The 27356-nt window shown below is 44.7% G+C and overlaps 1 protein-coding gene across 2 annotated transcripts in view; it reads right to left on the reverse strand.

Moving 5' to 3' along the window:
* LOC144156109 (ribonuclease H2 subunit A) overlaps positions 1-26914 on the reverse strand; it is a 52990-nt gene extending 26076 nt beyond the window's left edge. For both annotated transcript variants that reach the window (XM_077687929.1, XM_077687930.1), the window contains exons 1-6: positions 26677-26914; positions 21340-21411; positions 21139-21265; positions 16105-16192; positions 7782-7919; positions 4849-4936 (exon numbers count right to left, since the gene is read on the reverse strand). In XM_077687929.1, coding sequence (XP_077544055.1) covers positions 4849-4936; positions 7782-7919; positions 16105-16192; positions 21139-21265; positions 21340-21411; positions 26677-26803 — 640 coding nt within the window. In that variant the 5' untranslated portion in view covers positions 26804-26914. The remainder of the gene's footprint in view (positions 1-4848; positions 4937-7781; positions 7920-16104; positions 16193-21138; positions 21266-21339; positions 21412-26676) is intronic.
* Positions 26915-27356: the final 442 nt, after the last annotated feature.

Genomic DNA, 27356 nt, shown 5'->3' on the forward strand with positions numbered 1-27356 from the left:
TCAGGCCCACTGAAGGACGAAGGCCCCTCCCACTGACCTCCAACCACTCCTGTCCAGCGCTGCTCGAGTCAACAGTTAACCCCCGAAGTTCCGTATTTCATCCCTCCATCATGTTACTGGCCTTCCCCTTCTTCTAGACCCGTCTCTTCGTATCCACTCTGTTACCCTAATTGCCCACAGATAGTCGGTTCGTCTCACCACATGACCAACCCAAGTTCATTTCTTTTTTATTTTGAACTATGATATCGTCAACTATAGTTTGTTCTCTGATCCAGGTAGCTTGTTTCTTGTCCCCGAGTGTTATTCCTAACATTATTCGTTCCATGGCCTGTTAAACTGACCTAAGTTTGCTTCCCAGTTGTTAAGTAAGGCGTAAAGTTTCAGCTCCAAATGTCATCACCGGCAGTACGCACTGGTTGTAGATTTTTCGTTTGAGTGACAGAGGCAGCTTACTTTTCATTGTTTGGAAGTGTTTGGCGTTGCCAAGTGCTCCCCAGCCCATACCTATACTGAGCCGGATTTCTTTCTCATGGTTGGGGTCAGCACTAACCATCTGTCCGAGGTAGTTATATTCTTGATCGATTGTAGGGTTTAACGCGCTGACGCAACGCAGGCGATGAGGCGCGCCGTAGTGGAGTGCTCCGAATTATTTTGGCTAGGTAGTTATATTCTGTTACTTCTTCTAGCGTTTCGTTTCCTAAGCTGAAAAAGACATTCTTGGCATGCTTATTCCTCATTACTTTAAATTTATTCATATTTATTTTTAGCCCCACTGCTTTCTGACTGTAGTACCTCAAGCATTGTTTGCATGTGTTCTGCAGTCTCACTCAGCAAGACTATGTTGTCCACAAAACTCAAATAGCTCAAGTATTCCCCGTTTATCCTTAATCCTATGTTTTCCCAGTCTAGCTTTCTAAATACCCCCTCCAGACATGATGTGAATAGTCTTGGAGAGATGGTATCTCCCTGTCTTTCTCCCTTTCGGATCGGAAACTTATCGCTTTGCTTGTGAAGGGTTATCCTGCCCGTACATCCCTTTTAACCGTCGTCTAGGTCTCTCCTATTACATGGTTCTTTAATGCTTTTAGCACGGCTGCAGTTTGCACTGAGTCAAACGCTCTCTCATAGTCTATAAATGCCATGTAAAGGGTTTAGTGTATTCTGCGGATGTTTCAGTCACTTGATTGACAATATGGATGTGATCCATGGTTGAGTACCTTTCTGAAACCCAGCCTGCTCTCTGGGTTGTTGGGAATCCAGGCTGTCCCCAATGCAGCTAACTATAACTGGTAAACAGCTTGTAAACAACTGAGAGTAGGCTGATGGGTCTGTAATTCCTGAGGTCCTTGGGATCTCCTAATGAATCAGAATAATGTTGGCATTTTTTCATGCTATGGGCGCTTTTTGAGTCTACAGGCATTCCGAAAATAGTACAGCACGCTTTTCCAGTACAATATCTCCTCCCTCCTTCAAAAGATCTACGGTTGTGCCATCGTCACCTGCAGCTTTTCCTATTTTCATGCCTTTTAGAGTATTTCCAACATCCTCTTTAGTTACTAGTGGGACATCACAAGTTGAGCTAGTATTCTCAGCAGTTTCTCCTGGCCTAACGTCGTTGGCATACAGCCTGGTGTGGAATCGTTCTGCTGCCTTAATTATCTCGTCCAAGTTGTGCATAATGTTTCCCTGTATATCCTGTCTTTGCCGATGGGTAGCTTTCACTTAGTTGCTTTGAAGCTTCCCCCTATGTGCAGCGTTTCCTCGATCACTGCCATGTTATATGCACGAATGTCTTTTGTTTTATGCCATTAGTCAGTTTTGACAGCTCAGCCAATTCAATTCGATCCACCGTACTTCACACTTTCATGTTCTCATGTCAGGCAATTGGTTCCTTTGTTTTCTTAGTTAGTTTTACAGTTTGTTCTCTGCATGCTGCTTCTCCCCCAGCTGCTGCTGATTCACTGAGTGCTTATGTTAGGTTGCCATTTAGCCTGTCTACACTGACCTCATTCTGCTCATCCAAAAGCGAGAATTTGTTTTGAAGAGTTATTTTAGGCTCCTGTGATCTGGCTCTGACTGATTTCATGCGGGGTTTCTTAGTTTTCACGAATGTCGTGCTTTCTCTTATGAGATTCAGCCTTAGCTTGCATCTAACCATCCTGTGATAGCTGCTCCAAATCCTACTTAACACCTCTACGTCTTGCACGATACCCGGGTTGTCAGAATGCAGTCAATTTCATTTTTGGTTGTACCATCGGGATTTCTTCATGTCCATTTCCTATTCTTTCGTTTCTAGAAGAATTTGTTCATTAGCCTTAGGTTATTTCTCTCTGCGAATCCCGCCAGTGTACCTCCTCAACTGTTGCGATTGTCTATTCCAAAGTTTCCCACTGCCCTTTATCCCACTTGCTTCTTACCAACCTTTCCGTTAGTCTCCCATCACAATCGTGAACTGTGTTGTTGTCTTCTTTGTTGCACTGTTGCCTTCTTTACCCGCACAGTTCTGAAGGAGTAAGCTGACACGCTGGCTTACTGATAAGATTCACTGACATCTGGCCATTGGAAAGGTAAGTTGCTGCCATGCTCAAATGTATAGCTATGAAAAAATGGCTATTTGGAAACTCAGCTGGCCAAACAGAAGGTGGTCAAGAGAAGCTGAGCTTCTCAGCTGACGCTCAGCTGGCTAGGGAACAGCTGAGCAGGCAACAGGCTACAGCTGATCATGTGTAACAGACAGCAGCTGATAATGTGGAACAGGTATACAAGGCAGACCACGTCAGCTGTAAGTCAGCTGACAATCATAACGCTGAGCGCTGCAGCTTTTTCATCGCATGACGAAACATGAAGTGTTAAAAGAGTACTATACAACTTCCACACCCATGCAGGATTATCATAGCGCAATGCATCCACAGCCAGCCATCTTAGCATAGGTTGGAAAGGAGAGCTTTCAATACAAGCTTTAGAACATTATTAATACATGCAGAATTGAGTTTCATTACACAATGTTACAGCCCTCAGGCATTTATTTTGATAGTATAAGAGAAACAGTAAAAAAAACTAATGCCATCGGACAGCTTTATTTGGACAAAACACGTGAACAGGAAACTAGGCGACGATCGCCAATCAAAACAGCGCTCAAACAACCTTTTGTGGGATGTTTTTGTGACTGAAATTGATGGCTTCCTGGCACACTACGGAGCCGTGAGTCGTGCGTGCTTGTAAACCACAAAACGCTCATGTTCGATTTTTTTTTCCTCTTATTGGCGCCCTTTCATTCGAAAGTCATGTTTTTTGCACACACATAGAATTTCGCGGCCATTCCCACTGCTCACAATGCCAGTATAGCACCACATGGAGAACATAATCTTGCACCTTAACCCTTTCAGCCCTGGCGTCCTATATTTAGGACATGAACCAAAAGACTTCTGGCAATTTGAGAAGGAAAGCAGAACAGCTAGTTTTCAAAGAAATAGTTCTTCAAGGATGCCTTTTTCAATAGATATCCCGATTGTTCGTTTTTTGCTATAAACCAGAATTTTGATGGGTCGGCCATTTTCCGGCGACCAGTGCGCCACCATGCGCACATTTCTTGGGGACTGCATGGTGAGCGGACTACGCCGCAGTTGCTCCATGCGGTGCGTGGATATCAGGCATACAAGCGGCATCGAAAATCGGTAAATGTCATTTATTCAGTATGTCAGCAGTGACACGTTTAACAGTGCTTTTAAGGAGAACCTTCAAAGCGTCCGAGAGCTGTCAGATTTTCCCATAAATTCTGTTCCCAACCTGCTAAGGCGGCGGGCCACCCCACAAGTGCATTGTCCTGACAGGGGCCACCTGTGAGGCTACGTTTTGCCGTGCCAGCAGGAAGCCCAACTTTTTATCACCAATTGATGCTCATTTTCTTATTCTGGACAGGTTGCCGTTATTGCCTTTACTTGGCGATGTACAGAAGCTACTCGTCCAGGCGTTATTACGCCGTTGTTGGCTGCACCAACAATCAGCATAAGCACAAAGTGCTCATGCAAGAAATATGCGAAGTGCACCACGACAAAAGACACGTCTGCATGCGTGTGCGGAGTCTATTCGCTGCACAAATTTCCTGCATCCCTTGAGTGCCACCGCGAAAGGAGCCTTAGCCGCGAATGGGTCGTCGCGCTGAATCATAAAGACTTCGAACCTAGCAAATTTGCGAGAGTAATTACGGTCGCATGCTGCTTTTGGGAGCGCTGTTTATTCACCCTCATTCTCAATCCTTATCGCACGTTTATTTCATCAACGGGAAGCCAACAAAAATCAACCTGGGCACACCGTAGTGGAGGGCTCTAGATCAATTTTGACCACCTGGGGATCTTTAACGTGTGCCGAAATCTCTTACACACAGGCATTCTCACTTTTCGCCTATATCAGAAAAGTGGCCAAGAATCTAACCCGCGTCCTTGGGCTCAGCAGCACAATGCCTTAGCCACTGAGCCACTGTGGCAGGTTAGACTAACGATGATGATGCCATTCCTGGAATGCAGTAAACCTACATCTTTGATGGATCAGTATGAAGAACACCTGTTAGCCACTTCTGAGGACAGAGTTTGATTTCCATGCATGACGGGTTCACGCACCATGGAAATTCTTTTTTTATACAGACACACAGGCCACATACAATAAAAAAAACCACCATGGTACATGTGCAAGTACTTTGTGTTTACAAAGTGATGTGCATATTTGTGCAATTCAATTTTAGCATTGCAATCCCAAAATTACTGCCCTGTCTGCAAAGTTTGAAGAGCCTTCACTGTATACGACAAATGTGTACTCCCTTCTCCAAGGAGAGAAGAACGCTTGGAAGCTCACCGTTTGGATAGCCTGAGCCACAATCCTCTGGTTTCACATCTATGCCCTCTGGAAACACCCACGACTGAATGGCCCGATCGCGGGCAACCTGGAAAAAAACACACACACACATCCATCCGGTACAAACTCACGACTCGGTCATGTGCAAGTTTTCGAGGCAAAACCGGACTTATCAGCAGCCCTACAGAACATGGATGGGCAAAATACACCTGCAGTGTTATGTAAAGAATTTGCGATAAAAAAAAAAAAAAACAGGCTACAGAAACATACTGAAGGCCAAAGATAGGTGTGGGAACAAAGCACGCAGCATTTCCAATATTCTTTATGTCGCTTTCATTACACAATGCCACTCTAAAACTTACATGGAAGGTGAAGTGCTTCCCAAAAAGATTAAGTTAGAGGCTGGTTGATATTGCTTTTCCCACACTGATTCCGAATAACGCGCTGCAATTTACCATAGGTTTCTTGGAACAGCGCAAAGGGACAAGGACGAGGCGTAGACGGGACACAGTGCAGACTAACAACAGGTGTTTATTGCACAAAATTACTTAAATACAGAATTCTGTTGCAACAATGGAGGGAGAGCGGGAAGAAGAAAACAACACATAGACATTTCAAGCCGTCACTGCAGCTCGCATGCTGTCACCAGATAAAAAAGCAATTTCCTTGTCGGTTAACACCACCCCGAAGGGTAGCTGACACACGTGTCTTTGTTAGAATATATCTTGTACGCTTCAACAATCTCCCATGTCATTTGATTGCTACCTTTATAAATTATGGAGCATTTTCTGAGGTCAGCATAGCAACCACAATCTTTACAATGTGTGCCTAGATGTCCGTTATCTACTTTTTCCACGTTATTGCGATGCTCGCACAATCTGTCAGTGACACAACTTCCTGTTTGTCCGATATACTTTTTCTTGCACTTGTTCAGCGGTATTGAATAAACCACGCCATCTGAGCAAGCCACGAACGGCATGCGATGTTTGGTGCTACATGTATCAGACTTGACGTGGCCCTCATTAACTTTGTCGCAAAGCTTGGATAATGTCTTAGGAGCGGAGAATAGCATGTTGACATTAGCGCACTTTCCAATCTTCTTCAGATTATGCGAAAGCGTGTGAATTTATGAGATAGTGATTTTTCTATTATCTCTCTTTTTTGGAGCATCTTGCCTGTGTCGTTCATCCTTCACCTGTTTTAGAACATTCTCAGCTACCGAAGTCTGTAATTGTAGCAGTAGTAACTGTAATTGTAACTGCGCCAAGAATGCTATACCAACACGCCCAAGTTTATACCTTAGTTATCATAGGTTATTCCAAATGTCACTTTTCTTGCAAAACATGCCCTCTCCGCCAAAAGAGGCCTGCCATTACTCTTGGATGCCCCTAACTGGTCGGACCCTCCATGGCATCAGATGACACTCTGCGGCTACACTGGTTGTACAAAGCATTGGAAAGATAGAAAGCATTGGAAAGCATTGGAAAAGCATTGGAAAGCATTGAAAACGATTTAGCACGCAATATTAGTGTTTGCACCTGACTGCACTTTCATTTGCTAAATAAGTAATGTGCTGGCACAAGTATTTTGGAACTTGAATTTGTTTTACAAGAGCAACGACCACAAAGTAGTGATAATCAGTGGCATTGGCTTGAGGGTTCTGTTGGCAAATGACTAAGTAGGGCACCCAGCATAGAGCATTTGTTGCTTAGGATAACATAAACCTAAAATACTGCCTCAATTATTTGTAAATACCTAAGCAACCATTTGTGCTTGAGACTCAGCACCATTTCATGAACAATGTACAAGCGAAAAGTAGTTACACCCACGAAAATCTCGCATTCATGTGCTGTATAAGTAAGGCTAGAAAAGTGCTTATAGGTTCGTAAACAAAATAAAAAAACCCTTTGCCTTCTAGCTGACGCCCTCCACCTGCCCCCTCAGCACAGCACAGCACACGAAGTGGCACCTAGTGTCTGCTCCGTAACGCCCACTAGCTTGAATTACACTTATTTTTGGATTCTTGTAGCTACACACGCACACACACACAGTCATCAACTTTTTCAGCCTTAGCAGGTCTAGCTGGGTGTGCTTTTCGCATGTGCGTTGCACAGTCGGCTTTCCCAATATGGCTTCCTCACCTTAGGCAGTCATTTTCAAGAGTCGGTGATAATAAATTGTTGGCCTAGATCACTACAGCCATATTTAAGCATTTACCTTGAGTCGGGCAAATGCAGTACACGCACTTTTTGTCCCGACATTTTTCCGCCCCAAAGTGATTTCTGAACCATTTTGCTTAGCAGATTTTCCTGTCAACGCACCTGGCTAAAGCACAGATGTACTGCAAGGGTGACCAGTGTATTTCAGGCTATGCAAGTGCACAGAACAATACCTCCCCATAATGCAGCGCATCTGGGGCACAGGAATGAAGCTTCCTTAAAAATTCGCGGCCTCACATTTGCTGCAGCTGAAAGAAATGGCCCTGGCCCAAGTACAGCCGTATGTAGCACAGTATGTTTGCTGCCATTAGAAGGGCCACTTTGGCTTTCGCTTCCATTCGCTGTAGAACATCCCGCAAGTCTCCCTTGGCATTTGTGCACACTTCTCGGCATAAAAATTGCACAAATAAAAGCATTAAACAACAAAGGAATTGAGTAGCACTTGATCCAAGGCAAAGCTCCAGAGGAAACACAGTGTTGGTAGAGGTTGGTTTTAGTCTGCAGTGTTCACTCTCAGCATCTTGTGCCCATGCTGGGCGTGAAGCATCGAGCCACTTTTGTTCACATATTGGGCCGCTTCTAGTGCGGGTACTGTGAAAAGTCTTGTTTGCAGGAACTTTTTGATGCGCATTTTTTTTTAGTCAGCCTTTCTTTTCATTTTTAAGCGTCCTCACTGTCCCTTTACACACGCATGCCTAAAAAGAAATATCTCACCTTGGCACATATGCTAGCAGCACTAACAATGGGATATGTAGAATCAGCTTTCTTGGCCACAGTCACTTTTATGTCAGGAAAAAGACCCTGGAGCTTTTCCTGGTATTTTTCTGGTGGACCCACCGTGTCTACATACACCTAGAAAAAGACGTAAGGTGCGAAACAGTTAAAAGGTTCTTAAAATGAGCAGCTCAACTGAGGAAACATGTAGTGGATTATATGCAAAACCAAAAACAGCATAATGTCTCAGGCATTGGTGCACTAGAGCACACAAAATGAAAATAGAAACAATATGATGCTGATCGACAACTGACCAAACAAACCTCAAGGTGGTCGCAGAGTGGAGATATGTAAAACACTACATGAAATGTGTCCAGTTTAAAAACATAGCTATAAAAAATAATAATAATTCGGGCTCTCAGGACTTACACACTTGTTGCGTGTTCATGTACTACTTGCTCTAAAAAAATGGTACGAGAAATTATAAATGAGATATTAAGACAAGATGGCAAACCTACAAAACAAAAAACTTTGCAAGCAATGTCATGCAGAAGTGAAAGTTCTCCAAGATGTTTTAAATACAGGGAGCATCTCCGACAGATTGCAGACCCTCCATTCACTAAAAAGCGGTGATCACTAGGCCCGCTAAAGGCCCGTAAGGCCAGGAATCTTGTTGCACATAAAACCAAATGGCAGTACCTATGCCTCGTTCACTTGTGCCACTAACCACTTTGCTTGGGCGTTTAAATTTTACATGCAAGTGGAGTTCCATTCTAGCTCACATCATGGCCCGTGCTTACCAGTTTGTGCAAGGTTTGCACAATTTTCGTTTTTTTACACAGTTGCAGCGCTGTGCAGAAAAGCCAATCATAAGACGTGTGCCAAGAAGTGATGTTAAAAAACCACTTGGGTATAGCAGTATAGGCAACTTTTGTTCCTTTATCATCCGTAATTTTCAAATAGAAAAAAATTGATTACTTGGTATGGCAAAAGTGCAGAGAGAATCTAATCTAACAGCAAACACTCTTCACAAACTATTCAAAGTTAGAACATTCAGGAATTTTTAGAGACAACATTGCAGATGTAACACTAATGACAATCTGGCAATGGGATTTAGGATGAGCACACGAAACTACAACGTTAGTACTATAAGTAAAAGTACAGTCAGGGATAAAGTTGTACTGGACATCATCTCAACAACAAAATTTATTTGCAGCTAGGCAACCAAGTATAAGCCAGATGTACAGAGTTAATGCCCCACGATGTGAGGCATCCCTTATGAACACATCCCCAACTGAACATAGATGTGCCCTGGCTGCAGTTTACAGAGCGATGAATGGGTCCAGTTGGTTTGAATATGTGCATCTTAACAAAAGCTGTTTTTGGGGAGCACACCATGGGATTATGCAAAGAACAGACACAGACAAACCGCGACTCAGTACGTATGTGCCCAACTGCGGAGTCTGGGGAGGCTAGCAAACCATATAGCAAACCACTGCAAGAGATATGGCCGTCACACCCAAACTGGAAAAAATAGTTAGTGGCTGACAAAAACAGCAGTAATCTCCTCTATTAGGAACCATCCCTGCTAAGCAGCTTATTCTGTTGATATCACTCAGTGTTATGTTTGCTTCGTGTTACTATACATTTGAAATAACAATTGCGCTGCCCTCCTACAGGATAAAAGAAAGGGGCATCACAGAGCTAATTAACAGTTGATAGTTGTGCGTCACTTGTATCTATTCTCTTAGTAACAACAATGCGTGCACCCAAAAAACACCCCACTGCTTGAGTTGACAAGTGCTTAGTCGGCTCAGCATCAGTACACCAACGAAAGGCACAAGCAATGTCTGTCATGCATGTTGAGAAACTGCCCGACAGCAATGCGGTCAACTTTTGATCAAGTAGCGGGAGATCTGGAGTAACACAGTCGACTCCCGATAATTCGAGGTCGCTTCTGTGGAATTGCGGTCAATTCGAAGTGAAGTGAGGGTCCCGTCAGCTCTGCATGCTATCCTATGGAGAAAAGGTTTCCGGTTATTGAAAGTTAAGTTTTAGATATCGGTTAATTAGAAGTTATTTTTTTAATCTAAAGTGTCGAGGCGATGTGAACGTTAGGTAAATTTGCCATTTTTAAAGTGTAAAAACAGCTTTGTGACCAGTATCATCGCCATTGCAGTTAACCACAGTGCCACAGCTTATGAAGCAGCAAGGTTAACCATTCAAGCCCAGCGCACCCGGCGCAAGTAGCACGTTGACATCTTTTCATCTCCGTATCTTTCGTGGAGTTGTTGCATGCGCATTGAGGTGGTTCTACGGTCAGCAGAACTTAATTTCTGCAGCAAGGTCCTGCAGTCAGCAGCAGACTACACTTACCGATTTTTGTCATTAACAGTGAGCTTTCCAACTAATAAAATGTCAATTTTGTTCTTTGTGAATAATTGGAAGTTCGTTTAATTCAAAATTTTTCAGTCCCCATGAGCTTCGTATTAACCGGAGTCAACTGTAATGACTTATGTCAAATCAGCGTGTGAAAACTGGTAGCACCAAGCAGTGTTGCAGTCAGTGCTACACCAGTTTTATGAGGGCAACACGCATTGTGTAGTCAACTCTGGTTTAAGAGCTGGTTAACACTGACAACAAAAGCAATTCAAAGCAACCTAAGCTGGAATTTGCATGTTACTAATGTTTTTGCCTTTGCCAAATTATGTTTACTTTTTCATGAGCTTTGAGATGCTCCACCTAATGTTAATTTATACTTTCATACACTACACTAATTAGGCCTAAACTGGAATATGATTGTGCTGTTTGGGACCCTTACACAACAAAGAATATTGACTTGTTAGAAAATATTAAAAAAAGAGCAGTTCGGTTTGTCACTACTAAATACCGTCCCACAGATTCTGTTTCCAAGCTGATGCGCAACCACGGAATTCAGGGAGTCCAGAAGACAATTTCTCTGCCTTAAATTGTTGTATTTATTTTATCACCGGAAACTTGCTTTGGCCTGCAGTCCCTTCTTGAAACCCCTTGCTACTCGCCGCACTCGTCATTGCCATTCTCTGTCCTTAACCCAAATGTTCACTTCTACCAATCTGTTGAAATTTTTTTCCAAAGCACGATTAATGATTGGAACAATACACCCAAATTGCTTGGGAACAATACACCCAAATTACAAGCAAATGTTTAGTTGTGCTTGGCGATCAGTGTTCTCTACTTCCTTTCACTGTTCCTGCTTTTGCTGTTTGAATTATTGTATCTTTGACGAATTAATTTAAACCTTCCAGGGATTCTTACACATTAAAAATTTTCTAACCAAGGACACTTTTTCTGTCACTAAGAAGTTTTCTTGTTCTTTTTCTTAAACCACTTATACGTTATACGCAAGTTGGTCAGCACAGTCTTAGAAGCTCGTGCTCCTGTTCTATTCTCCTTTAATTTTTTCAATACAAGTAAAACAATGTTCTCTTTCCTTGACTGTAGGGTTTAAAGCACCGACGCAACAAAGGCGATGAGGTGCGCCGTAGTGGAGGGCTCCGGATTAATTTTGACTACCTGGGGCTCTGTAACGTGCGCCGAAATCTCGTACACGCGGGCGTTCTTGCTTTTCGCCTCCATCAGAAAAGCGGCCGTCGCGGCCAGGAATCGAACCCATGACCTCGTACTCAGCAGCGCAAACCTTAGCCACTGAGCCACCGCGGCGGGTCAATGTTCTTTTTCAAGATTTAGCTGAGGATGCCCAACAATAGAAGCTTCCAGGGCTACGAACTTTGCTCGGTCAAATTTGATTGTCGGTTCGGTAGAAGAGGGGGGAGGGGGGTTGGGTTGACAGACCTCTGGGGGTGGGGGGGGAGTTACAACCTCCCCCCCCACAGGTGCAACATTGTGCCACCATATTTTTCAAAATAAAGTAAACTCAATTCTTTCACAGAAATTTACAAAGAACAAAAATGTGAATGGTGTCAATATGTAAGCTAATATAAAATTCTTCCGCCAAAGCAAAAATGTTCTTAACACATAGAGCTTAGCAGTAATGGCTAATAGTTCTACAGACTAAATATGCCCTAAAAAGCACTATTTTGTCATTGCAAAGTTTACTTTACTTCATTTAAAGTCCATAAAAACTTGCTTAGGAGTGTATTATGCCTGTGCATGCTCGAAGAAAATTGCCAAAACCCTATGGGCCTCAGAAGAAAATACTAAAAGCCTACAGGTCTTCTGAGGTTCGATGACCAAATTTTCATACTGTTGACTGCTAATTAACAAACATAGCCAGGGAATTTTTAGTGCATACTGTTGTGAAGTAATATTTTCAAATCGATGAATTTAGAAACTAAATTTCTTGAGACAGAAATAAAACTTCACTTCAGCCCAGTTAGAAAGTTTGAAAGCAGCAAGTGAAGGATCCTATATATATGATCAAATCGTAACACACAAAAACTAATGTCAAAGCTATCCACCTCGTAGTACACAAACTGGAGCCCACAGTAGTTACTGTTATACGAGACATGTTCTGGGTGAATTCGTTCCCTGAGCACAACGTCAGCCCACAGTCAATACCATGTTAAAACAGTTGCAACCCTTACTAATATTCATAGCGTGAACGGTCTTGACAGCATCTGCAAAAAGCAGTGCTTTGCTATGATGCATATGTAAGACAAAGTGGTAAGCATTGCAAAAAACAGGGGCCAGTACCAAGGGACATTTTAGGCCGCTAGAAATAGTCTGAGATTTCTCTGAGTAGCAGTATGATATGTGAACAAATCAGGGCAGTTAAACAGATAGCCTGTGAAAGTAGTTAACTATTGAGCACAGATGTCGTGATATTTGTCTAAGCTTGCATAAATGCAGCCCATGAATCGTGTCCAGACAGATGCATCCACCCATCTGGTCTTTGGTGTCTACAAAAGGTGCAAGCTCAGAAAGGAAACATGCACAGGTAAGCACAGCAAAGCAAATGCACCGGAAAATCATGTTACTGTGTGCACAGTTTGTAGGAAAAGCAAGTATACAAGCATGCATACAGTGATACTGGACAGCTTTGAGAACAAGCAAACAAACGGAACAAGGCATAGTTTACCGCATAGTTTATCGCAAGAAATTTGACAATTCATTTTATTGCCCATGTGACGACAGTAAGAAAAGCTGAGAAACCATTGAATTTAAGGGTTACGGTAAATTTGAGATAAGTGCAAGGATGGGTGCAAGTAGCTTCTTCACTGTGTCATGAACTTCCGCTGGTGCGATCAATATCTTCAGGCCAGGAAGTCTTCAGGAAGATGAAGTTTGAAAGCCCTCCGATCATCATGCCATTAGACATGCTCTGCCCTTTAAACTTTATACTAATTTTGTGAGCTAGATCCTTTTCGCTCTGACCCTTGTTTTACTGTTGCCAATTTGACAGCTTGTCCTCACAGTGACAAGGTGGCAAGCACAAAGCCGTCATCTACATAAAGGGAAGCTGAAGCGCTTTCCAAAAAAATTGAGCTAGAGGCACGTTTATATAGTTTCTTGCGCGCTGAATCCGAATATCACATTGAATTTTATCGCACATGAGTCCAACCAGCATTTATTTTGCAAAATGCGCGGTCCCGCTTGAAAGACGCGTGCTTTTCGTCTTTTGACGCCCATGATTGGTTGCGCCCTTCATGACGTCAAAGGAGGACACCCTTCGGCCGCGCGGGTTGTCGGAAGCATTGGGAACGATCACACGGCAGCGGCGCTTGCCTTTTCGGCAATTTAGCTTGCAGTTTATTGTTCGCACACGACTGCAAGTTTATTTTATAACTTCCCGTGCTGTTGGTTCAAGTATCTTGGAGCTTAAATTTGCTTTACACGACCGAGAACCCCAAAGCAGTGACTGTGGCGTCGGCTAGAGGGTTCCGTAAAAATATTTATGAATTAGGCAACCCGCATAGGGGGTTTCTATTCCTTATGTTTATATTAGGTACTGCCTGAACTGTTTGTTACTATATACGAAACCATTTATGCCGAAGATTAAGGGGGGACACCCCTCTTAAAACTATTTCTTTTAATTTTTAAGTAAACTCTGTGAAACTTGTCAGTCTTGCTGCTTTCCCCCAACTGATTTCAAATATGGCATTATTTTTTTAGTTGGTCAATTTGGTCCTGAGATAATTAGTGGTAATTAACCATTTTTGGAGGAACAATAGACAAAACTGTGTTGGTCAGAAAACTGTAATCTTTACATTTTCCAACACTATGAACCCTGGTGAGTGCAATAAGACAATCAGTTTTTTTATTCATCGCTTGGAAGTGATTTTACCGCTCATTAAACTTCAGTGTTTGAAGTTGGCACTCAAAATGGCTCCTTGCCAGTGTTGCCACCAAGGTTTAACGAGCTGTAAAATTAGTTTCAAGCGACGCATCAAAAAACTAATTGTCTTATTGCACTCACCAGTGTTCCTAGTATTAGAAAATGTAAAGACTACAGTTTTCTTACCAACACAGTTTTGTCTATTGTTCCTCCAAAAATGGTTAATTACCTCTAATTATCTCGGGACCTAATTGCCCAACAAAAAAAATAATGCCATATTTGAAATCAGTGGAGGAAAAGCAGCAAGACTGACAAGTTTCACAGAGTTTACATAAAAATTAAAGTTTTTTTAAGAGCAGTGTCCCCCCTTAAGTGGTGTTTTATAAACAATCTACCAGCAAAAAGCACGAACGTGCACTGCGCGAAAAAATAGCGTACATGCGCTGTAAACGTATATGCAAGACATAAGTTGCTGGTACACGCATAAACCAACAAGCGGACTCTGCTTCCGAATTTCCTTTGTTCGTTGTCACCCACCCAAGCCCCGTTACTCATCCCCATACACAGAGCCAAATGCGCACGCGCGCCTTTTGGGCAGCGGCGCTAAGGCGCCTCCGCAATCGCTGGCTGCACTTCGATGAGTGGTGTCTTACTGCTTGAGTTGCATTTATTCTGAAAACACTGTAGCATACTGGGCCCTCCGCAGCATTGTAGGCTTGGGTTTTTGAACACTGTTCTAAGCCCATAGGGAAAGAAAACCAACGCGTTTAACGAAGCAGGTATTTCCTGAACAAATGTGACTTTGGTTCTGGAACTGAATGAAACAGAAACATCCCGGGCCAAAGTACAGCAGTATTCCCCATCCTTCCTAAATCTAGCATCTAATTTGAACATTCACGTCCGTCGCATAAAAAAAGAGAAGAAAAAAATAAGAAAAACGCACTGGAGCGTTTTACAAAGTATCTAACGTAGTGTAGTATATTCTCTGTCATCAAGCACAGCCATCTCGGTTGTCGCTTCCGTGTGTTATCAAACGTCCCGGCGTGGCATTATCCTGCTTAGGAATACGGCATGGAAACGTATGCCTCGTTTGGCGTTCGTGCATACTTTTTGAACACGAAAGTTGTAAAATCGTTGCTAAAAGCTTTAGCGCCATCTTGACATGGTGATGCGATGGGTGGGACAAAATTTCCGCTGTTTCGGTTTCGGTTTCGGTTTCGTATCCGATTCTAACGCGCATGCAATTTTTCGACCTATTTTTCCGGAAAAAAAGTGCGCGTTAGAATCGGGTAAGTACGGTACTTGGATGCATATTTTACAGAGACTCACTCACCCTTGAGTGCCCTCGCGGCGTGGCACAGCCGTCAGTTGCGCTAGGTTGACGGGCCCTCAAAAATCCAAAACTTGGTGTACACTGTTGATTTATATATTGAATCATAGCCAAGGAACGTAGGAACAGTTTGTATATCTTAAAATACCTGAAATAATTTTTATTCTCGGTAAAAGTGCCGATTTGTGTTTTTCGTATACTTTTCTTGGGGGCTTTTTTCTGATTACTTGACGAATAAACTGTAAGTAATTGTACCTTTAACAAAACTGCTGCTTTGTGTTTGGAAGAGCAATCTATAAGCTACAATTTCATGCATAGCAAGGCTACGTGTGTCCAGTAGCTCAAGAGAAAAAAAATGTTTTTGTGGAAGCACCTAAAATCGGCCGTTTTTCCGCCGTAACGAAAGAGTTAAGGTAGCACACAGTCAGGTGTTAGTACATGAAGGTGTCACGTTCATGTAACGGTTGGCTCCAACTTCTACACCTTGGAATAATTAAGGCTCACCACAATATGCAGGCATAATACCGCCACAGTTTACCCGCAGGACACCTAGGTGCTAAATGGGCGCTTCAGCACTGCACGTTAGCACGCCTAAACCAGGTTGTAGACCTCACTTTTGTCATTAACATGCACCAACTATAGCACCTATTTCTGCTACTTCGACAGTGTCATCGATTATCTGTTGGATATAAGGCCAGCGGCAGACAAGCACTCACCTCTGCTACTTGGACGCCATCGTCAAGAGCTTGTTGGATAAGGCCGATGGCAGAGTCATGGCTGATTGCATTGAGACTGTACTTCGTCCTACGGTCGGGAAGAAACAATGGTCCCATACTGTTTAAATTTCAGCTACTCAGTGCACCACAGCTGTGAATTTTGGTATGCCCAGTCATTACAATACTCACCAATTAATTCTATCACAATGAAATGGCGGGTATCTGCCCTGACGCACTTTTAAATTTACCACAATGAAAAGAGAAGTTCTCATCAGCCTCAACGCACTTGTAAAGTTTATTTGATGGTACAAGATGACAAACAGCCACAAATTATAGTGGTGGCTGTTTGTTCAGGAGAAAGAGCCGCCAATTATAAGTGATGGCCACTCGCGCGAAGTATATAGGAGCAAGTGACCATGACTCGACACTGAGAGCTAGGGGCGTAGCCAGGGGGGGGGGCAGACCAGGCCAGTGTGCCTCCCCCTCCCCTCCCCCCCCCCCCCCCTTCTCTAAAATTTTCATGCCAGGCTGGCATGCGGTTCAAGTAGCCTGAAGAACCGTCTGAAGTCACCTGCAGGCGCGGAACCTGCAGTTTTAAGGACATTCTTGCTCATGCAAAGCTAAAAACAAGGTCTAAACCAACGTCTGATCACTGTGGCCACTCCAGAAGCTGTACATGTCAACATATACAGCCAAGGGACGTGCCAGACTCCGAATAGCTCCTGCTGCATTTCGCGCTGAATACACAGAGCTGCGCCGGGAAGCCGCCACGAGCCGATCGAGGCAGTCCCGCTGTTTCGCTGGCCGAATAGCACAGCCGGGAAATGGCAGAACAGCAGGGAAAAAAAAAAGCCTCATATGGACATATGTGTGGCCTGGACTTTAGCGTGTCATTCCATGTCTTTACACTGGTACAAAGTGTAGTAACATGACCGAGCATGTCACTGTATTTTGTTCAGCCAACTATCAACCCTTGATATGTTTATTTTCCTGCCGACATCACCTTTCATTGACTACTGCAGTTCAATAATTTCTGCTGTATGAAAAGCATTGCTCTAACCATCTTGTATTGCCTGCAAATCAACAAAACTGAACTGTACACTTCTCTTTATTGCCCAGCTTTGATTTTTTGGCACTATTTCATTGCTCCTTAGCCTCCCTCATGGTTAGAATCAGCATTCTGTATTTGCTTAACCGCAATTTTACTGAAAACATGTCTCTTCGATTTAACAGCTATAAATAGAATGAAATTTAAGAAACGTGCAACAAGCTCAACACTCAACAGCAGTGCAATAAGGTGTTCTGCTGGGCATAGGTTTACTAGTGATGTTACGAGCACAAAAACACAAAAAAAATAACAAAAAGGTGATTACTTAAGGACGAAGATGCCCGTTTGCTTGCTTTAGCACCATACTATACGAATGTGCCACAAGTACAATCGAGTGCAATTTGAAGGTTATCGCGAAAGCACAACTTGTTTAAATGAAGCAGACGAAACACTAGCTTTAGCAGATCTTCCCTGCCAATTTCGTTATCGTCGGTGTAGATAAAAGACAACCAAGTCAGTGCTTAATCACAACGAATGTAAAGCTTGAAACAGAAAGGGTGGCAAGTAGTTTGTGGGGGCCATTGTTGTAGTATGGAACAGCCAACAAGGGGGAGAAGAGCGCGAAATCCATGACCAGCTTTAGAGGTAGCGACCTGCCCATCGCAGTCGGCGACAATGGGAGCCACCGTGCCAAAAAATTGCCGTTTAAGGATGGCGCGCTCCGTCAAGTGGGGCTAAGTTTACTCCCCAAACTCACCAGCTTCGCGTGGCTCGCCGTGGGGCCTACGACTGCTCGCACAAAAAGTAGCAGCCATACCAATCAATGCTGATTGTACCGATCAGTACCTATAATACCAGCCAGCAACAGGAATTCACGGTTAAGTCTAGACCCATTTCTCAGCTATGCATACGCCAAGGTACACAAGTAAACCACACAATGACCATTTCCGCCTGCTCGACTAGCATTCTTTATTTTCCAGCATTAGACAGTTTTAGTTGAGCGTACGCAGAGAGTTGCGCGCAAACGTAAGGGCAGCACAGCGCGTGCAGCGAAGATCTCACGAAGAACCAGTTTTGGTTGACCGCACGCAGAAGTTGGAGCGCGGATAAACCAGTAGCGCCGAAATTCGCGCTTTGTGTGTCACGCAGCGCCACTGAACGCCAGATTGGCGAACGAAACATGTGGCTGTCGGCTAGCACCAAACGTAAACCTAGCCAGAAGAAGCCGTAAACCAGTTTTTGGTGAAGACGACGTTCCTTTGTTCTTTTCGTTCACGGTCAAGAGAAACCGGAAAGAGGACGGGAGGGGCCTCGCGCACGGCCCGCACAGCCCGCAATGCAAGAATCCAAAACTTGCGGGCGCACGCAAAGCGTGCGGCTCCGGCTTACGTACTGCGCATACGCTCTCGCGCCTCCGCAAGTTCCTTGCATGCGCAGAGCTGCTGCGTGCGCTCAACTAAAACTGTCTACAGCACTTTCGTTCATTTAAATATGTGGAAGCTTTATCGACTTTTGCTTTATGTCGAGGAGCTTCCTTTTGACATGAAGCTCATCTATTCACGTCCAAACGTTCACAAGGAAGGCTCGTGTATAAAGCAGCTCCAACAGGGCCATTCTGTGTGTGGAAGTGCCGTCATTTTTTCGGGAAAACAACGCTTTTCCAGCTAATGAAGCACTAGTCGATGCAAACATTTTGAAATGCTGCAGCATTTTCACCATAGCTGGAGCACCACGCTTGTGGCAGCTTTGTCGGGGTGGCTTAGATCCCAACAAATGGCAAAGTTGGGTATGCCAGCCATCCGCACTCAGTGCTTGCGGTGAGAAACGCAACTACCTTTGAGACATCTTTCTCAGCCCCTGCCCCCGTAGCGAAGCAATCGGAACCAGGCGAACACAAACTGGCTTTACCGTACGCCCGCCGGGCTTGCTCAGCTGTACAACAAATTAAATACCATCGCTTACGATATGCTCACTGAACGTACGATGCAAAAAGTTGCACAAACTCTTTCAGAATATTCTATCGCGAAAGCATTCCTTTTGGCTAGTTTTGTCGCCGAGCCTCCTTCCTAAATCAACCTCGGCATCACACGCACTGCCGCTATTTTAGGAAGGATCACTATTCATGCTGCTGCTACACTGCCTCCACAGGCGCTAGAGGAAAGTGCAAGACAGCGCAAAAAATTTCTGATGTTAGCTGTTTTTTTTGTTATACATGTACTCGTGTTATGTGGCGAAAGCCAATGTTGAATTGATTATGCCAAGTGTTTCTTCCTGTTTATCCGTTTTCTTTTGATGCACTATATAAAACAGTGCGTGCAAAGAGCTTCTTCCTGTTGATTTTTTTCTGATCCATGCTATAGAACAAAATGCTCTAAATATTTCGGAGGGTTTTATTCTTTCCAATGTACGTGCACTATCAAACACGTTGAATGCCATGGAACACATTAGAAAAGGGTTAGCAGCTGTGGACACTTTTGTGGATGACACCGGGGTGGGTGTGCGTTCGGTGGACACTGGCCAGGCGTGTGCTTTCGCCAGCCTAGCCAAGTAACAATTCCACGTTAAAAAACTCTTATTTGAGTACCCCGTCGATCCCAGAGAACGTTTATCTTCCCCCTGTGTGAATCGGCAAAGACTGAGCACCACAGACCGAGAAATAATGGCAGGCCAAACAAACACACATACAGCGGAGAAATGGGAATCAATTGCAGTGCCAGCCAGCGCAGTAGCGCTGGAAAGAGCTTAAAAAAAGCCAAACAATCAATAAAGAATTCGGCATGCGGAATCGGGGAGCATGAGACGGTCACTATCTATAAAGCCGTCTGTGGCGAAATCTTGATTTTCATAATTCCGAAACGAACCGCTAGGCCCCTGGCACGTTTGGCCAGTCGATGCTCGCGCGATAACCTTCAAATGGTGTTCGGCTGTACTTCATAGCTGATTAGAAAAATTATTCGTTCCCTTTCTAAAGTAAAATGAAAAACATGCGAATCTTAATAGTAAACACCCAATGTTGGCCTCCCTTTCCACCTGATGAACTTTGAGGTCTGCACTCCGCTCACGAGCGCACTGATAATTACGCTCTAAAGCACGTGCCCCCATAACCGCCTGCTCTTCGACCGAACAAATCACCCGTGGCCTTCCCATAGACCTGAGAACGTGAAATAAGGTATCATCATCATCAATTAAGCTCCATAAGGTGGGCTTTACTGTTAGCATTCAGCATACACACATCGCATGTTTAAGTCAGGTATTTCAAGCTTTGCTTGAAAAACAATGCGCAAGAAGCCTTGCCTTACTACCTCCCCCCCCCCCTTGCGAAAAAGATTCCTGGCTGCGTATTTCCACACCCTTTGTGGCACAGAGCGTCCGCGTGACATGTCTGTTCGCGCAATGGAGAACGGTAATTTAACGTGGTCATTGGCTGCGCCCCAATCCTAAAGCGACCTAAAACATACCAAATCACTATTATTAATAAAACACAACGCGTAGATATGAGTTTAGAAAAAAATTATATTTGGAAAGACAATTAAGCAATAATGAAAAAAAAACCTAAGAATTAGACCTGCTGAGGCTCAAGCCCAAGCCGTCAGCACCAGTACTCAGTACACTGCATCGAGGCCATAGGGCCCGAATGGTGGTTTCGTATTACAGGCGCTCAAAAGGATAGCGCGCACAGTGACGTCACACGTCATGTGGGTGCTCTGTGCAGCGAAGCTTTTAAAAACACGCTTCCTGGCTACGCCCCTGCACCTGCATGGATGGAGCTCAGTGTGCATTCCATTTAATTGCTTGCACATGTACCCTGCACTGTTGCCCAAGCGTCAGTTGTCAGTTTCTAAACACATCCAGGTGACATGCATGTAACTTCACTACACCACTGACTGGGTAATTGATGTGCTTAGCACTGGACGTAAAATAAAGGGAAGGTGAATTGAGTGCAGGTGTTGCAGCTCAAGAGTGCAAGTGCACTGCTCTGTACTCACACATCAAGCATGTGACCACTGATGACAGATGGCGGTATGAGCTCAACCATCCAGCCCAGGAATGAGCTGTTCTTCTCCACAACACCAACAAGCTGCTCCCGCTTTTCCTCAGTAAGGGTCTTCGAATCTAGGGGACAAAAGAGCACGTTGTATGTGGACACAATTTGTGGGTCATTTGGTCACACGTTAAGGTGCCCTCACCAGCAAAACCAAGCTCCTTTAGCTGACCCTGTGATGAAAGTGGGCAGTAGGCGATGCCGTAGACCATGGGGCCTGCAATGATAACCACGTCAACAAGGATCGAGTCAGCCCTTTTTTTTCAACACCATAAACACTATGAAAATGGTTGACCTGTTCGGAATTGGCGAAAAAGTATACAGTAAGTAAACATACAAAACATTTTGCATTTTGTCTTCATAGTCCCTTTAAACGAAGTCCACTCCATTTGTAACTGCCTACCTGCAACAACACTAGGGCTTTGCTGTTGACCTCAAGACGACATCAACAATCTGCATGTTATAATGAACTCTGAGCATAATGACATTTAGAGAACCACAAAATAGTGTGTAGTGTTAACTAAGTCTGCCTGGCGTAAGTGAAAGTTAACGTGACACTGAACAACTTTACTTACATTTTTTGACGAAATAAAAGCACTTACTTTTTGCTTCAAAATAAGCAAGTCCAATTCAAAAATTTTGGGTGCTTCTAAAACCCACTAAAGCTACACCTGGGCTATGGATGTGCCGTAGTGGAGGGTTACAGATTACTCTGGACCACCCGGGAATCTTTAATGTGTGGCAAAGCCTAAGAAAATATGGGTGTTTTCATTTTGCTCCACCAATGAAGAAATGGACGCAGCGCTCAACTGACACTGCATCCCTGAGATCAGCAGCTGACACCTTATACCCCTGTCACACGGGCACTTTCAATCGCGATTGAGTCGATCCGGATCGAGCTCAATCCGGATCGGGCACCTGCTACACGGCAGTTTCAATCGCGATCGAGCTCGATCCCGCTCGAACTCAATCCTGGTTTCTCAAGCGCGATCGAGGCTTCCAAGCGCGATCGAACGAAAGCGGCGATACTCTCGTCCCCGCTCAGCAATGGCACAGAATGTGACAACTTCAACTAACGCCACAAATTGTGTCAAATAACTTGACCCAAATAAGCGTGAGGTAATATTTACATAGTTACGTATACCTACGACCGCGCGAAGTTACCAGACGCCGGCCGCAAGTACATGGTTAGCGCCATCTGGCGAACACGAGCGCAACCCGTGCAACTTCTCAATCGCGATTGAAACGTGCCGTGTAGCAGCGGCAGTACGTCGAGCGCGCTCTAAAACTCGATCGCGATTCACTTCAATCGCGATTGAAAGTGCCCGTGTGACAGGGGTATTAGCCACTGCGGCAGTTAAAATAAACACGACAAGCTACTCTTCCTCTATTTTACATGACACTGTGGCAACCTAAAGCAAGACTTCCGACATTGTACCCAAGGCACTTCACCAGCATTCATATCAGCTACTTACCAAAGTCGACAAATTTTTCTTACACATTCACAACAGACATCCTTGTGAATGTTCTTGATTGAGTGATTGATTGCAAGGTTTAACACGGTGAAACTACACAGGATATGAGGCGCGCTTTAGTGGAGGGCTCCAGATTAGTTTTGACCAGCTGGGGATCTTTAATGTGCGCCAAAATCTCGGACAGACGGGCATTTTTGCTTTTCGCCTCCATCAGAAAAGCAGCCACCACGGCCGGGAATCGAACCCGCGTCTGTGGGCACAGCAGCACAACACGTTAGCCACTGTGGCAGGTCATGTGAATGTTCTTAATTATACACTTCTTAAAGGGGCCATAAAGACAAAATACAGGTTTGTTTCATTCAAAAGATTTGGTGTTTTACAGAGCCCCCAGCACTTGCCCGGCAGCAAACGACGTTTTATTCACTAAGAAATTAAACAATGTAAGCCAAAATTTTGATTCTCCTGCCGAATCGTGTGTTTCGTGACATCTGCGATGATTTAGCCAGGGCAGGTACTTAAGCGAACATTAGTATGCAAACTAGGGCTGCAGCGAACAGCGAAACGCCTTGTTTACCATCAGTCCTTCTAGATGGCGCTACGACACTGCTCGGTACAGCTGTCTGCACTCACTTCGTTTCTGACCAGATTTGTACCTGGCTAATTTTTGTTACGGTTGATATTAATCGTTTTGTGAAACATTGGGCATGCTCAACGAACAGTCACACAAGACAATGTCACTTATGCCAGTCGGCCAGTGTAAGCTCAACGCGCCGGACAGCTGTGCAGCTATAACTGGCATAGTGCACACAGTATGCACTGGTGCTTCTGTTTACGGGTACTTTCGGAACTTCCATTGTTTACCCCACCATTCTTACTGCTAAAAAAAAATGTGCATAAAATTGAAGCACAAACAGCCCGTTCTGCAAGCTTATAAGCCCTGCCTAACTAGCGTTTGCTTTAGCCGGCCTCGGCCAATCGCACAGCTGCCCATAATACGCCATAGGTTCTAGTGCGAGAAATGAGTTAGTGTTATTTGAGTGATGTTTGCTTTAAAAGTGGTGTCAGTGTTATTTGAACGAGGTAATCTTTCGAATGAACCAAACTTGCATTTTGTCTTCATGGCCCCTATAACGGGCTCTTAAAATCTTGTTCCACAATTTACATGTAGACGATGGTCTAAACTCACAACAGCCATCTTAACACTTTCAAGGTTAGTAATGAAAAGCCATTATGTTCTTCATGTGGTGAAAAACCCAATGTTGCGAGCAAAAAATGGCCCTAAAATTTCATGGGCCTTCAATTAAAAACGAACAATTCGCAGCATGAACGGGAACTGAACTCGGGGGCGCGTGGTGTTTGGCAAATGTATTAAAGGAGTACTGACACGAAATTTCAAAGCTGAGATAACTATGTAAAACGCTTCCTTTTTATCAGGAGATATCTCCCAGCAAGTTTCGACAGCAACCGTTCAGCGAAACAGATTTAAAATCCATTTTAATCTTCGCCCGCACGAGAAAGGCCAGAGCGGGTCGACGTGACATCATCTGCTACGTGCCCCAAACTGTCGACGTCGGGGCTCCCGTGACGAAGCCGACGCGCTGGCTGTGGTTGGCGCGCGCTGCTCGGGCGTGTGTACACGTCATGGTTTTGGGACTGACGTCATGCTGCCCGGGCCTGTGGGGACGGCGAAGACCTCGGCCGGTCTGGGCGTGCGCGTGCGCTCGCTCGCGCGCGCTTCCAGAGAGGCAGCGATACGGCAAGAATGGTGACGCCATGTGATACATGCTGTCATGGCGGCCGCTCGGCGTTTTTTTGTCGAAACCGAAACTGGCACGAATAAACGACGCCGTAAATGAATGTTTACGCTGCGCTCGACCGTCTAATCTGTCATTCTATGATTAGTGGGCTGGTAGGCACGCATAGCAGCGAAAAGAACGTAACATAAAAATTTCGTGTCAGTACTCCTTTAACCGCTAGATCATACCTCCGCCACATGAAGATGTCCTTCGAGGTATACTTAGGTTTGCCTTGGGACTTTGAATGAAAATGCATTGTGGCTACCCTGGTCATAGTTTACTACTACGTCGTGTCAATCATCCTGGTGCCATGAAGCTACCGTAATACAGATTCGTAACTTCTTAATACGAATAGTCTTCTTACTTAATATTCTTACGAATAGTCTTAATACGAATAGTTGTGAATAGTCTTCATACTGGCTACAAGCCCCACCAAGGTTATCGGCCACTGACGATTACGCGGCTTTCATGGTACACTTAAAGGCCAACTGCACTCATAATTCACCTGAGCCAAATTTATTTTGAACGTATAGTACGCACCACCAAACCAACAGAGCCATGACTGGTAGCCATGCGAAATGCCTTGGTAATCAGAAACATTTAAAATAGCCTCTGTCACAGACGACGCTGCACCTGCCGGCGTATCGTGCAAACAGCCCTGATGTGGAAATGACATGCCAGCCGGCAGCGTGCTTTGTCCTCCGGCTAGCCAGAAGAATCAGTAGAGTGCCACTGGGCGCGCTTCTCCGAGGGCTGCCGCCCACGCAAAGCTTGCAGGTTTGCTCTGGCTTGGCCGGCCGCTTGCTCGCCGGTTGCAACATCACTTCAGCCTGGCCGCAATGGCCGCACTCTTCTCAATTTCGGTTTCAAAATTGGCAATTTTCGCTGATTGTTTGCACCTTGCACACGCGTATTTCAGCGGCCATATTTTGTATCTCACAGTCTTTTTAGGCAGACTACACGGAAATAAGGTTTTCAAGAGCAGGAAGTTTTGAGTGCAGTCGGCCTTTCAGTTTGCTTACGAGCTTTGGATGCAAAAGGGGACACAGTGCTGCTACGTTGCATGTGTATCATGCTAGTTTCATGAATATGCCATGGTACAGATTCTCAGCGCACAGTTCCAAACGGTGTCTGGACTGGTCTCACTGAAGGGGATTAGCCAATGACAGATGCCTTTAAAAGCTCACAGCTGATTCTCCCATTTGGCTGTGACGACAGCATCCTGTCCCACTCAGGGAGATTGGCCAGTGAAGACAATGGCTGCTGTCGGAGGCTCACAGCCGGTTAAACATTCTTACCGAAATAATGCTTTCGCATTCAAACAACGTCGGCAACAGCTATGTCTGTCTGCCTGGGTAAGATATTCAAGCCACTCATAAACGTATTTAAGGATTTATGAAAGTGCACCACTTCACGTATGGTGATGGGGCGCATGAACTGGCGGGTGGGGGGGGTGCATCATGCAGTCAAAATAACATCAACCATTCCCCACCCCATTTCCGAAGTCACACCACAGCTCTACCGCTGAAGATCAACAGGCCCTGGTCCGAATAGCAAGAGAGGCCGCTGACTCCCACGGGGTCGGCCGAACCCTTGCAAGAAAGAAGACATGTGACCAGACTTCTTATTTGGGCCTAATAAAGTCACGTCTCTCTCTCTCTCCTGAGTAACGTAAGGCAGTCTTCAATGACAGTTTTCAACAGTGATAGGTAGCAGCTGTGCGATCTAGATGCAGTACGCGAAACTGCTCTACGGTAGCAGAAACGTCCTTGCACGCCTTTAGACAGGCCTCAGCTCGTTTTCACTCGAATGTATATCCACTTTTAGTGCCTATCACTTGATCTTAATTATAATGAACACAAAGTAATGTGACATACCACATGCACTGACAAAGAGCCGCGGTGCCTCACCATTGCGCTCAAAGAGAACGATCGGACCAACTATCGGACCAACAGGAAACGATCGTACTAGCCTTAGACGTCGCCGCATTTCACAAGTACCTTATACGTACAGGCAGTGTCACTATTCCATCATAGATATCGGTTGCCCGCCACAACGCTGCAACTCAACATACACATCAGAATATTAGAGCAAGCAATATGCCAACAGCTACAGCCAGCCTCACATTGCACGCTGTCTTTTGGACTTACAGGCTGTAAACACAAATTTGCCGAATAAACGCTCCACAAATACCAGGTTTGTACACATTACCTAAAACTGGTCCTCTTCCCGCCTCATCCACGCCCAGGATACATGGTTCAGATTTAGCTAGGCTAGGTACAGGTGACTTAATTACAGCATTTTTCTTATTGTTCTCGGTAAAGACATCTAAATTCATGTTTCTGTCAGTTCAGGGATTAAAATTTGCACAGAAACGATTGACCAACGCTGACAGTGGTTCGGCAAAACCCGCCTTAACAAGGTAAACAAACAATGCGGATTGGATCGTGTTGGATTTTGTTAGAGCCAAGCATGATCAAGAGTAACTCTGATCAAGAGCATAATGATGATGGTGACCGTGTGAAGAAAAGCAGCATGCCGTGTTCTGACATTCCGTAAATGCACGCTCGAGCACACTGGTGTTGCCATCTCCGATGCAAGCGTACAAGTGCTGCGATGGAGAGAGAGAGAGAATACATTTTATGGCAAAGGCTGCTGCACCCCGGGGATCCTTTCCCCCGGGGTGCTCCAGCCTCGCCCGATCGGGGCTGGCTGGAGCGCCCCACGGAAGTGACGTCACCTGTTTTTTTGTTATTATTTCTTGGATTTGGTCGTCGTTGTTGATCGTCGAAACTAGTACGAAGTACCATGCCGGCCGTGCAAAGCGGCCGTGCCGGCACTCATGTTTAGGTCGGCTGTGCTTTTCATTGTTTACACTGAAAAGCACGCGC

The sequence above is a fragment of the Haemaphysalis longicornis genome, unplaced genomic scaffold (assembly GCF_048455015.1).
Source record: "Haemaphysalis longicornis isolate Haplotype H1 unplaced genomic scaffold, Haemaphysalis longicornis Haplotype H1 scaffold_1, whole genome shotgun sequence".
Classification (NCBI taxonomy): domain Eukaryota; kingdom Metazoa; phylum Arthropoda; class Arachnida; order Ixodida; family Ixodidae; genus Haemaphysalis; species Haemaphysalis longicornis.